Here is a 13,049-nt window from a genome sequence, read left to right as displayed (position 1 = left end):
CAGCACTGCCTGAAAAGGGTAATGCTTGTTTTGATTTCTTTCACATGTCCAGACCTACTTTTTGTTTTGTTTTTTGAAAGAGCTGGTTGCTATTTTTAGAATTTTCAAAAATATTTTGAGTGTAATGAAGGTTTTTGTTTATGTAATGTCATGATACAAATATATATAAAAAATGAGAATATGGTATTTAAATATCAAGAAAACTCAAACTTTTTTTTTTTAAATATTTTACTTTTTATATGTCCATTACCGACAGACTTCAACAAATTTCAGGGCATCATTTCATTTGTGAATATTAAAGGAGTGCACTGGAAGTTACTGGTAAGCAATTGTTACTTCATTAATGATTTGAAATCCTTTGTTTATTATGCTTTTTGAAATAACATTAATTATTTTTGTAGTATGTATTGCCTGCCATAAGTGCAGTTTTTTTCCTGGATCCTGAGAAAAATGAGTCAGAGCAAGCCGAGTCGGAGAAAGCTGCAAAAAGAATTCAGTAGGTCATCATTTTTTTATAAAAGGCTCTACAAAAAAAGAACTCACAAAAACACAGTCAACTAAGGAAATTAGCTGATGCATTTTTATTGATTTAAAGATTTTTTTATTATTACTTACATGTCAATGTTGCATTATTTTTTTTATAAAAAAATTGTTTTTTCCACAGGGAATATCTGAGGATGCGCATGATCCTCCATGGAAAAAATGACTGGGGAAAGATCCGATGGAGAGGACTGATCATGGATCATCCACTGCAGTCTGATAACTGCAGTTGTGGCGTCATCGTCACCATGGTAATGGCCCTGTGTGTGACAAGTTGGAGTTTCAGTTTTCTCTCTCTTTGATTCTTTATCAAACATTATGGAACAGATTTTTTATGAATATTACAATGAAGTGACATGGTATGGGTAATTTTAAGTCGTAATAAATATTTAATCAATTATTCATTCATTGGATAGTCTCCTGAGATGAAACATCTCGTCTTCGAGGGTGTCCATAAACAAAAATAATTAATTAAAATAAGTAGGTTCACATGACAAAATCACAAAAACAAATTCTAAAGGATGAATGAAATAACACACAGGCTGAACAACAACACTTCAAAATCACATTTTCTAAGATGACTTTCTTAATTCTGTATATTGCTGTAGATGGCAAAGGCAGTGATGGAGGCATATCCTGCACTTCCAGCCATGTCCTTTCCAACTGCAAAGAGGGACATGGCTTTGGAAAGGACCAACTTTGCACTGGCAGTACTGAAGGATTCAGGTTTCTTTTTTCTTCTGTAGGAAGTGTCATAGATTTCATTGAAAAGATCTCTTGAAAATGCATTGCAGATGAACTAATAATCAAAAAATAAGAAAAAAGTTTTTTTTTTATCAATTATCAATTATTTATTAAAAATAATGATAAAGGAATCAGAATACAGATAAATGTATTAGATAGACTTTAAATCTCCTTTGATGTATGTGAGTTGAGCATTATTTATAATACAGTTGATAAGTTAATTTGATACTAACACAGCTACCAACAAGAGTGTACATATGTAATATGTACATAATAACAGAAATGTATTTTATTTCAGTATTTGATATGGACAACAACTGTGCCATGTGCTCTGCCTCAAAGCCCCCGGGAACAGGGCCTCCGACTACTCATTGGGTGAGTTTTTGTCACAGTGTCTTGTACATTTATGTTTTGGATTTTATTGTAAAGTTTTGGAAGAGTGTGTTTCAAAATGTTCTAAAAAAAAGAAGAGAGTTCAGTGTAAGGAATTTACTATATTATCACTATGAAGACATTTAAAAATTATTGTCTCTCAGTGGGTAAATTCGTTTTGCAGTCAAATTTGACAGACAGTGGATGGTCACAAGACATTGATAAAAGTCATACACAATTAAAAGGAAATGTAAAAACATAAAAAAATTGAAAGAAAATATAACAAAATCTTGCTTACTGTCAGAAAATTATACTCTTTTGCATATTCAAAATTATTTGCACACAAGGTAATAAAGATTTTATCTTTGCTTTTTTAATGTAACAGATACAGTGTGACACTTGCGGACGATGGTACCATGAGCAGTGTCTCAACCTTACAGAAGACCAACTCAAAAAGGCGAGGGTGGCAAAGTGGGCCTGTGAAATTTGCAAATAAACCTGATGCCAACTTTTTGAGCCTTATGTTTTAATTTTAGGTAATTATGAATAATATGGACATACAAAATACTTTAAAAAAATAACACTCACCTGTAGTAGATAGGACATGATAAACATGATGTACTACAGCAAAAAGAATGATAAAAAGTCAATTAATTGATTTTTAGTGAATATTTTCAGGTCATAAATGCATACTGTGGGCATATAAAGTACTTTATCAGAATAATCTCACTTGTAGTAGATAGGACATGATAAACATGATGTACTACAGCAAACAAAATAGTGAAAGATCATTTTTATCATTTTTGGTTACCAATTTTCATGACTTCATTTATGCTGAAACGTGTAATTTACACACGGTCCCTTAGTCGACTACGGCGAGTGATGGTCGGTTTACAATGCGAAGTCGCTATTTTCTGGTAAAATTTTCAAATCGCAAGGACAGTTTACATAAATCTTGTAGTATATTAAAATATGATAATGTATCTATAAGCTACAGTCTTTGACCAAGTTGGCACCGCTGTGGTCTGTGATTAGAAGCACAAATAAATACGAATGTCAAGCCAATATCGAATAACCAACCAACTTTACCGCCTCACATTGAGGTCCAGTTCCAGGTCGAGGACAGAGGCCAGAACTGGGTCCAACGTGGTCCTGGTGGGCTGAAACTCGCTAGGTGGACTCGGGGGAGCCCACTGAGTGTGTGGTATGAGTTTCAGCCCGATATCTTAAGAAATGACCCAGTTACAGCCCGTGTCCTCGACCTGGAACTGAGCCCCAATGTTAAGGTATTAGCCGAGTACAGATTTCTACAAAACGGTCATCTTTTAAGATATCGGGCTGAAACTGATATCACACACTCAGGGGACGCACATGAGCCCCCCCCCCCCAGCGAGTTTCAGCCTCCTGGGACCATGTTTGACCCAGTTACAGCCCGTGTCCTTGACCTGGAACTGAGCTCCAATGTTAAGGTATTGGCCGAGTACGGGTTTCTTACAAAACGGTCTGGCTCGGTCATACTTTGAGTTATTGGGCTGAAACTGGAGTATGTGGTACCCAGAGAGGTCACGAAGGTCTGGTGAGAAGATGGTGACGATTGGACAAACTTAAAGCGAGCCAGACTGTTTTGAAGGAAAGCGTACTCGGCCAATACCTTAACATTGAGGTCCAGTTCCAGGTCGAGGACAGAGGCCAAAACGGGGTCAAACGTGGTCCTAGTGGGCTGAAACCCGCAAGGTGGACTCAGGGGAGTCCACTGAGTGTGTGATATCATTTTCAGCCCGATGTCTTCATAGATGACCACTTTATAGCCTCTGTCCACGTACCGCAGCTGACCTCCAATGTTAAAGTCTTTGATGTGAGGGATTTTAAAACATGTTATTTATCCATAAACTTGTATTTTTCTTGTTTAAAATGCCTGCAAAGTTTAATCATTCTAATTTTGTATCATTTAATTAAATAAAATTATTTACCTCTTACTATTTAAAGTTTTTACCTCATTTTTCCTTGTGTTTAGTTATTGTCACTGGACCCCTCTTTCACCCCTTGTCCACAGTAAGACACAAATCAGGAAACATTTCACAAATTTATTTAAAACTAACAACCAAAGGAACATTTTCATGAAACACACACCTAATAACAACCTAATAACCTAATAATCTAATTTAACAAATCTATGATATCTAATAACTGCTTGCAAATGAACAAATCCAAAAATAAACAAATAAATTAACTATTTACAAGTTTAATAAAAATATGGTAGAAAAATAAAGAAACAATAAATAATAAAGAACAATAAACAAAATAAACAATGAACTATTTACAAATTTATGTCTAAATCTTTATCTATTTGAACAAGTTTAGCCTTCTCTTGGCTATTGTTTTTTTTCACTCTGCTTGACACCGCTTTCATTTGATTTATTTTGAAAGGGCTCAGCTGGACAGAACATCTGGTGCGGGCAGCAGCCCGGGTGAGCCTGGCATAGGGGGAGCCAACCCCTTTTTTCCCCTCCCTTGCCCTGCTCCTTGTCTTCTCCTTCTTCCTCCTCCTCCTCCTCCTTCTCCTCTTCCTCTTTCTCCAGTTCCTCCTCCTCCTCCTCCTCCTCCTCCTCCTGTTCCTCCTCTTCTTCCTCCCCCTCCTCCTCCTCCTCACTCTCCTCTGCCTGCCTCTTTCTCTTTTTCAACGGCACAGCTCCACCCGAAGTGCTGGGCATCTCCTCCAGGCTGCTGGCGAAGATGCCCCGGAAAGCAGCAGCCTCAGTGACGTCCGGGTTTCTGGCGTAATACTTATCTGCCGTTCTCACATCGTGGCACATGTATTCAGCCACTTTTTTCCGGTCCGCCGGGTTGCTGGACTGCTTTGCCTGGAAGACAAGATGAACAGCAATTAAAGACAATTAATGAACATAAAAGCAGAGTTTTCATGTCTGTCTGAGCGGTAATTGAGCTTGAGTGGGAACTTACATATGTGGCGATAGCTGTACGAATCAGAGTGAAATTTATTTCCCCGCTGAGACCCATCTCCCGCCAGGCCATCCGCAGGTACACATTCAGATTTTTGGACGGCCCCCTGCCCTTCGTGTACAGCAGAAAGGAGTTCTTGTCCTCTTTTGTGGTGGCTTTTATGGCCATCCACCTTTGAAGCCACCCAAACTCCTCAGCCGTCAAAAACATCTGGGCCTCACCAAAGGCCCTTGCTGTTTTGTGCTCTTTGACCTGTTATTCCACACAGAGACAGAGAGGGGAAAAATGTGTGAGCCTGCAATCCGCTAACATGTCCACCTCACACCACTGGGCAGGAGTGTCAGAGTGCTTACATAAAGGAGGTAGCCATCTTCCCCGCCCGTGTTTTCTGCCTCCACGACCTCGGCGTCGGTGAGGTTAGCATAAACCCCTGGCCGGTGGCCGTAGAGGCAGCTCCAATAGGCTGTCAGGAAGCCGTAAAGGAGGAAGCGATCTCTGGTTGAATACTCCTCCTCCAGATCGTCTGATGAGGAGGGAGGGAGACAGACAGAGAGCACTCAGCATGAAACTGTATTGATAAATCATCTCTGTCAGTCATTTTAAATTAAGAGAAAGACAGACTGAGAAGAGGAACTTACCCAGCAGCTCTGGGATCCTCTGCCTTCCCCGTGTGAGGCATGCTTTCAGGTCCTCCCGAGGAGGAAGTTTCCCTACCTTCTGTCTCTTCACGGACATCTTGTGGACCACCAGTTCCCGCTGCAGGTTCTTTATACACATTCGGATTTCCCGTTGCAGCGAAAAGAGCTGAACTTTTGTCAGGTGGCTGGTTCGGGGAGGGGTCTCGCTGACAAACTTAACAAAGTTTGCCACATTTTTTTAGATAGAATTCTGCGGTGGTCACCTTCATTTTGGCCCCCCTCACCAGGGACCGCACCCAGCTTTTGGATGAAAGAAGAAGAGAGAATAAATAGTGGGGACAGGAAGAGAGAGAGAGAACACACTTTATTATATGTTTCCAGGGTGAATTTTCAACAAAAAAAAATACAGCTGCATCTTCTTCTGTTTTTCCTGTTTACAGCTAAAGGGGTCAGAGATGAAAAAGCACCCTTACTCACCCTCGAATCCTCGCCATGTCGTCGAGGAACAGCCAGTCACAGAGCCTGGAGTGGCCGTGTGCCATATAGAAGATGAACGTCTTGACACGGCTTACTTTGCTCTTGGCGTTCTCCAGAACTTTGCGAGTGGGGTTCAGTCCAGCATGGAAGTCCCGATATGTATCCAGGTACTCTTTTGAAAAGGAGAAATAATCGATCTGATTAAAGTCTGCACACAAGTGAAAGCAGACCAAAGTTAGTGGTGCAAATAGAAAAAAAAATAAAAAAAAATAAAAAAAAAAAAATCACACTTACCCATGGTGGGGGGGAGAGGGATAAACCGCATCCGGTTCCCACGTCCCGAGCCCTCACTCCAGGGTGCGTACCCTTTAATTGGTGTTGTCCCCGGATGCTTCTCTTTGCGGGACTTTTTACGGGGAACAGGAGCCTCCTGCTGCTGGGGCGGCTGCACCTTTTCCACCTGAAGACTTGGCTGCTCCTCCAGCGGGATTGGCTGCTCCTCCAGCGGGACTGGCTGCTCCTCCAGCGGGACTGGCTGTCGTGCAGGCACCCTTTTGGACGGCCCGGCCTCCTCTTCATCACACTGAGCGAGTCAAGTGGAAAAACATTCAGAAATTTCAGGGTGGGGGGAATAAAAAGAATAAATCAAACGGGCTGTCTGGGACCTTTTTGCCCCAGATCATTTCAGTGCCTGTGCACTGAAAAATGGAACTCACCATTGGCTCCAAGTGTGGTCTCCCACTGGACATGAAGGGGGCCTTGTAACGTCGCACCCGGCGCTCAAGAACCTGGACCTTTGCCCTGAGGTCGTTGATGTCATCCATCTGCTGCCGCTTTTCAAACCGCAGTGTTTTGATCTCTCGCTTCAAGATGTGGGTTCTCTGCACGCACTCAGGGTCTCCACACGTTGGCTCCGGTGACTGTTGAGGAGGGGACACATCGACAATGTGCTCCTGCATCTCTTCAACGAGGTCGAGAGACGACACCATCGGAGTGGGGTTGGAGGCCCTGAGCGCCCGAAGTAGCTCGATGGTCTGCGACATCTTGACCTCCTCAATCTTGGCCTGCAGCTGATACGGTTCAAGCTCGAGGTGCGTCTCCTTTAAGTGTCGATCCAGCCTGGTCTGTTGGTAACTACAACCACTGACAGCGCACTTAGCGGTACGGTATGCTACCCTCCCAATGGCGTGGTTCACCAATATTTTCTTTTCCTCCTTGTTGAAGACCAGGTGGGCAGTCTTCAGGTGTTTACTGGCATGAAGGAAACGCCTCTCACACATCGGGCAGGTAAACATCTGAAAGGCACAGTTTAAAATAATTAATTTAGGTCAAACAAATACATGTTGATAATTGTTATAATGTAGTCATAATTATTTATTCTGTGTAATTACTACTGTACTACAACAAACATCCCCACCCCTCCCTGCTGTCCCCCCTCCCCTCGCTCCGTTTTCTCGGCAGAAACACGGCGAAAACACAGTGAAAACCCAAGGGACTTACATCCTCATAAAGCTTCAGTTATGAGCTCTTTATTAATGCAAAATTATACACTTTGCACGCTGCAAAGCTGCAAAACTTAACTCCGCCTGTCATTCCCTTTAAACGGGGATTTAAATGTCTCCCCCCTAACCATTTTTCTCTGCGTTTCTTGAATATTAAAGTACAAGTCGCCATAAACTTACTTTTATTTTTTTCTCTTCTTCAAAAGGTGTGACGATGGTCAGCTCCTCTCTCAACAATCAGCACCTCTCTGACCACAGCACATACACACAGGAGCGAAGGGCCACTTCTGTCATGAATGGCAGGCGGCGGAGGAGGTGAGGACCCAAATGCAGGCAGTCAAGGCAGGAGGCAGAACTGTGCTGGTGACGAGGTTTATTTCAGAGAACACAGGACAGGGAACCACACACGACAGGGGAATGAACCACATGTAAGGATCTGACAATGAATGACTGAAAACCGGGAGTACTTATACACAGAGGGAGTAACAAGACACAGGTGAAGTGGATGACTAATCAGGCCAGGTGATCTAATGAGGCAGAACAGAAATCACAGGAAAACAAGAGGGAAAAAACCAAACATGACAAAACTGAAAGCATGAACATAACTATAAACCAAGAACACCAAACTAAAAACATGACAAAAACCAAAATCATAAACATCAAAACACCCACCAAAACCCAGAAACCGTAACAACTTCTCAACCAATCAGATTGCCAGGAGCCCCATGCATCCAGTGCATGCACAACAGCTGAATCTGCACTGTATCCCAGCCAGGAGTGTTGTGCTCCGTTTCGGGGCCATAGCGCAGGCATTTCTGAACGGATCGAGCTGAAATCGGTGTCACACAAGCACGGGGGGTTTGGGAACATAAATCTGGAGTTTCATCCATTTCTGTCCAGTAGAAGTCCAGTTCTGAGCTCAAACGTGAAGGACACTATGTTTAAATAAAGAGAAGTTCCAAAGTACAGTTTCACGATCTTTTTCTGCTTGTCTGATCGAGCCCCCGAGGCACACACTTGTTGGGAATGGTACAAGGACCCCGAATATTAATTTTCATCCATTTTGGTTCAGATTTGGGGAAGTTATGGCCTTTTGAAGTCAACGTGTACTCGGCTAATACCTTAACATTGAGGTCCGGTTCCAGGTCGAGGACAGAGGCCAGAACTGGGTCCAACGTGGTCCTGGTGGGCTGAAACTCGCTAGGTGGACTCGGGGGAGTCCACTGAGTGTGTGGTATGAGTTTCAGCACGATATCTTAAAAGATGACCCAGTTACGGCCTCTGTCCTCGACCTGGAACTGGACCTCAATGTTAAGGTATCAGCCGAGTACAGATTTCTACAAAACGGTCATCTTTTAAGATATCGGGCTGAAACTGATATCATACACTCAGGGGACATACATGAGCCCCCCTAGTAAGTTTCAGGGGGCTGACCGAGCTAGGCCAGTTTGAAAATCTGCGTCCACGGCTAATACCTTGACATTGGGTTCCAGTTCCAGGTCGAGTACACGGGCTGTAACTGGGTCAAACATGGTCCGAGGAGGCTGAAACTCGCTGGGGGGGCTCATGTACGTCCCCTGAGTGTGTGGTATCAGTTTCAGCCCGATATCTTCATAAATGCCCCAGTTATAGCCCCTGTACTCGACCTGCACCTGAGCCCCAATGTCAAGGTATTAGCCGTGGACGCAGATTTTCAAACTGGCCTAGCTCGGTCATTTTTAATGCTAGAGACCTGGGATTTGAATGAGGGGTTCGTGGGGGCCTTGGGAACACGTGGGTGGTGATGAAACAAAGTCAAAGTGTTTTAAAACTTGCAACACTTTGAGGTCAGTTTCCATTGGCGGCCATGTTGTTTACATGTGTGTGGAAGCCTGGCGCGTTGCGCACGCACGAGTTAGCTTCACCCTCCCAACGCACACTCGTAGGGCATGTCCTTAGGGATTAGTGACCCGAGTTTGGGGTCTCTAGCCCCTTCGAGGGCCGCGTACGGGTCGTACGTACCCGGCACGGGGGCGACCCTAGTCGTCTATGGGATTACAATGGAGCGGTTTCGGGGGTCCTGCGCGGCCCCCGAGGGTCCGAGAGGCCCCAGATTCGGCGTGGGCGTGCCCCGGGGCCCCCTCTGCAATCCCTGAAAGTTTCCGGGCGCACAGCGCCCCAGAAAAAATTTCTCACCCCAAAAAACCTCAGGCTTTCTTCCACTCTAAGAGTCTGAGAGGATGTTTTGGGAAAGTTGTTCCGTCTGGGGGGCTGAGCCTCGGGGGCGTCACCGCGCGGCGCGGGTTCGATATGTTGTCCGGGGGGCCACACCGCACGCGTTCCAGGCGTCCCCGGGCCGCTGCGACGCACGGCGTGCCCGCGGGAGGCCGTCCTCGTGTCTATAATTACGAATAGGTCCTTTTGGTAGGGTAAAGTCTATGGGACATGCAGTGGACGTGGACGGTCATTTTTTTGGACAAATCTTGTCCAATTTGGACCAAATTTGGACAGGTCGCTCTTCTCCAGCGCCCCGACCAGAATCCAAGAGATGGGGGCCACAGACCCTCCCGGAGGCTACTTCCTTTTCCCGGCATGCTAGCGTCGCGGCGTCGACGGCGGCCTGCTCGGCACGTCCCCCCGATACCCCCTGTCCGGCCTGACCCCGATCGGACCGAGAACCGAAAAGTTATGGCCTTAATTGTTAAGTAGGTGAAAGGTCAAATCAATTAAACAGTGCAAGCTGCATTGAATCTGTGTTTTGGAGGGGATTTGGAGGGGCAGATTTTTGACCCCCCCCATCTCGGGCCCCGAGGGTCGAAACCACCCCAAATCGTCTGGGGACCTCGGGACAACAGATGCACACTAGTTGGCGCATTTTTGGCTCGGGGTGCCCCGGGGTGCCCCTTTGCCCCACATTTTTTTGGGGCTCCAAAGGGCCTCCCGGTGGTAGCAGGAGCCCGTGTCAAGCGATCTGAGGTGGTTCCAGACGTCTGGGACCGAGGGGCCCCGAAATACGCAGGTTCAAAGCTTCGTTTCCCTTACTAAATGCATTGCTCGCATACGCCTTTTCTCTTCTTCTGACGCTCGTTTCTCCGGTTGAGAAGGTCCGGGGGGGCTGCCGTTTGGTAGGCAGCATCGGGGGGGGGGGTGGCCCGAACAGGAATCCAAGGTCAAACGGGACCCCGGACCACTTTTGGCCAAAAGTTGCTCGGATCGAGCTGCCGTCGCTAGGGGGCGCTCTCAGAGTTCCCCGGAGGGTGCCCTGCGAACGGCGGCCCGATCGGAGCACTTTTGGGCAAAATGTCACCTCGCGTACACAAATTCCAGTTCGTGGACAGCCGGACCCCTCCCATCCACAACCGAGGGACCTGGGCTACAGTTCCAGTTCGCGGACAGAAATTCCAGTTCGCGGACAGAAATTCCAGTTCGTGGACACCCGGACCCCTCCCCATGTACAACCGAGGGTCCTGGGCTACAGTTCCAATTCGCGGACAGAAATTCCAGTTCGCGGACAGAAATTCCAGTTCGTGGACACCCGGACCCCTCCCCATGGACAACCGAGGGTCCTGAGCTACAGTTCCAGTTCGCGGACAGAAATTCCAGTTCGCGGACAGAAATTCCAGTTCGTGGACACCCGGACCCCTCCCCGCACCTCCCCGGGACCCCTCCCATCAAAAGCCGGGGGTCCTGGGCAGATTGTGGCAATGCAAACAGATATTCATTATCCTTCAGCACCCCACATTCTTCTCTGCTTTCAGTAAGAGCTTCAAGGGATTCTCTCATTGACAGTTAGAAGAACAGGAACCTTTCTTCCTCTTTTTCCAACAATTGCTATCCGTATAAAATGCTTGCAGAGCTTCTGCTCAAGAGCTGTGAGGGCCAAATTTACATCTCCCTGTTCTTCTGATGTGTCCTTTGATAAGTATGCAGACAGGCGCATTCGAGACACTTCCCCTGCTCTCCGGCGATTAAAAAGCATAACTTGAGTAAGTGTTACTTTTGCAAGTTCCTTCCAATTTGTGGATGAAGGATGTTCTTGTAGATCTTTGAGGTGTTGCTGCTGTTTTTCCTCTAGATTGCAATGTAGCTTTTGAATGTCTTGTGTGAGAGGTAACAGTTGCGGTGCATTCCATTTCGCCTGGTTAAGCTGGGTTAATGCCTGGCTTGCAATATCAAACCTCCAGCTCTCTTGATACAACTGTGCGAACTCCTCGGCATCTTTAATGGTTTCTTTGTCTTTCTTTTTCAGTCCTTCGGACTTAATAAACATAGCCAATGAATGCAGGCTGTGTCCTACCTTGCGCGCAAGAGAGGGACATTGGTATTCGCCAGTTTCCTCACTGAATCCAGATAGGTTCTTTGCAGCTTTGACAACCTGAGTGTACTGTTCAGGTTTTATGAGTTCTTGAATGGTCTTCACACGTGTGATTTTTTTAGCTTCCAATAAAAGCCTGCCAAGTTCTCTCAGTTTTTGGCGTATGTATTGGTGTTGACTGACTATTTTCTCATTCTTTTTGAACAACCTGAATCCATAATCGAGGATGCAGTGGTCTTCTTTAATTGCAACAGCAATCTGGTCCTGATTCATTACACTTAAGAACTTCCAAAATGCATCTGTATATTCCGATGGAGTAGGTTCAGCGAATGCACACAATGCCTGAACTCTAGTTTTACCTGGTTTAGCACTTTCAGGTTTGAATCTGCAGACCTTGAAATGCCGTCACATTGCTCTTCTTGAGAACAACCCATAGCAGTGAATGCAATGTGCAAATTTATGTCCCTCTGATTTCTTTTCCGGTTGTTTCCATGGGATAAGTTTTCCTTTTTGCGTTTCCAAAACAACACTGTTGTGCTCAAAGTTTCCCTTATTTCGTATATAGTCCAATTGTAGTTTTCTTTCCTTTGAGCTTGTAGGAAAACTGAATGCTTTCGCAACATCTGATTCATCTTGGTGTTTACGCCACAAGTGTCTTGACATTTTCTGGACAAACTTCCTACAATAAAAGCAGAAATGTTTCTTGTTATAGCTTCTGGACCCATCATCCTTCTTTAAAGTTGGACTGACAATGACAGATTGCTCTTCTTCCAGAGGCATTGAAACATTGTTTTTCAAATATGTTGCTACCATTTCCTTTTCATTCCCATCAACCCTGCTATTTGGGAATGTGGCTAATTGGCTCTGACTAGAAGATTCACTTCCACTCTCCCTGGTCTTAGACTTGCTCTGACTGGAGGACTTGCTCCTTCTCTGGCTGGAGGATTCACTTCCACTCTCCCTGGGCTTAGACTTGCTCTGACTGGATGATGCACCTTTGTTCACTGTTTTTTCATTTTCCATGGTTAATTCCATACTGCTATCACTTTCTGTGCTTTCCTCTATGCAATGTGGAACATACTCCTCATCGCTACCTAAGTTTAAGTCATCCGATTCCATGAGATTCATCTGAATCTTAAAAAACAAACACAAACATATGTCAATAACAATTTTTTTAACATTAAATATAACAAAACTGAGTTAACTGAACTGGCTCGACATACTAAATGAAGAAAAATCTGTATTGAGTATTTTCAGTACAAGTACATTTACAAATTGGAAGAGTCACAATCAGGCTCACTGGCAAGAGCAACAGACATTTTCACAATCATTGAAACACAAAAGAACCCCCCCCCCCAAAAAAACTTACAGGACAGCAAAACCACCTTCTCAGCCTCTGTGAATAACTTTTATGCTTAGAAATGGAAGTCTCCTCTGCGCTGTCACTACTTGAATCATAGAGACCTTGGGTAAAATCTTGTACTCTATCCATCTGCAAAAATGGAGACATGGAGATGTGAT

At 44.9% G+C, this 13,049-nt stretch overlaps 2 protein-coding genes and 2 long non-coding RNA genes across 4 annotated transcripts; 2 read left to right on the top strand and 2 right to left on the bottom strand.

The window, feature by feature from the left end:
• The first annotated feature begins 251 nt into the window (after nt 1-251).
• LOC121634945 lies at nt 252-771 on the top strand. Its single transcript, XR_006009327.1, has 3 exons — nt 252-321; nt 402-496; nt 665-771. It is a non-coding gene; the product is annotated as an uncharacterized LOC121634945 (long non-coding RNA).
• Nucleotides 772-1,093: 322 nt separating this feature from the next.
• LOC121634946 lies at nt 1,094-2,371 on the top strand. Its single transcript, XR_006009328.1, has 3 exons — nt 1,094-1,266; nt 1,583-1,659; nt 2,042-2,371. It is a non-coding gene; the product is annotated as an uncharacterized LOC121634946 (long non-coding RNA).
• Nucleotides 2,372-2,741: 370 nt separating this feature from the next.
• On the bottom strand, nt 2,742-5,394 carry LOC121635080. Its single transcript, XM_041978139.1, has 6 exons — nt 5,256-5,394; nt 4,971-5,140; nt 4,618-4,869; nt 4,307-4,517; nt 3,211-3,504; nt 2,742-2,881 (listed from the first exon to the last, which is right to left on the bottom strand). Exons 1-6 carry the CDS (start codon nt 5,392-5,394, stop codon nt 2,742-2,744), a joined length of 1,206 nt encoding a protein of 401 aa, XP_041834073.1.
• A 69-nt stretch (nt 5,395-5,463) lies between these two features.
• Nucleotides 5,464-9,807, bottom strand: LOC121635078. Its single transcript, XM_041978138.1, has 6 exons — nt 9,777-9,807; nt 9,410-9,612; nt 6,449-7,027; nt 6,027-6,315; nt 5,733-5,907; nt 5,464-5,555 (listed from the first exon to the last, which is right to left on the bottom strand). Exons 1-6 carry the CDS (start codon nt 9,805-9,807, stop codon nt 5,471-5,473), a joined length of 1,362 nt encoding a protein of 453 aa, XP_041834072.1. The 3' UTR covers nt 5,464-5,470.
• Between the last annotated feature and the right edge of the window lie 3,242 nt (nt 9,808-13,049).

The sequence above is a fragment of the Melanotaenia boesemani genome, chromosome 23 (genome assembly GCF_017639745.1).
Source record: "Melanotaenia boesemani isolate fMelBoe1 chromosome 23, fMelBoe1.pri, whole genome shotgun sequence".
Taxonomy (NCBI): domain Eukaryota; kingdom Metazoa; phylum Chordata; class Actinopteri; order Atheriniformes; family Melanotaeniidae; genus Melanotaenia; species Melanotaenia boesemani.
The sequence above is the reverse complement of the archived record's forward strand: the minus strand, read 5'-3'. Positions and strand labels throughout refer to the sequence as shown.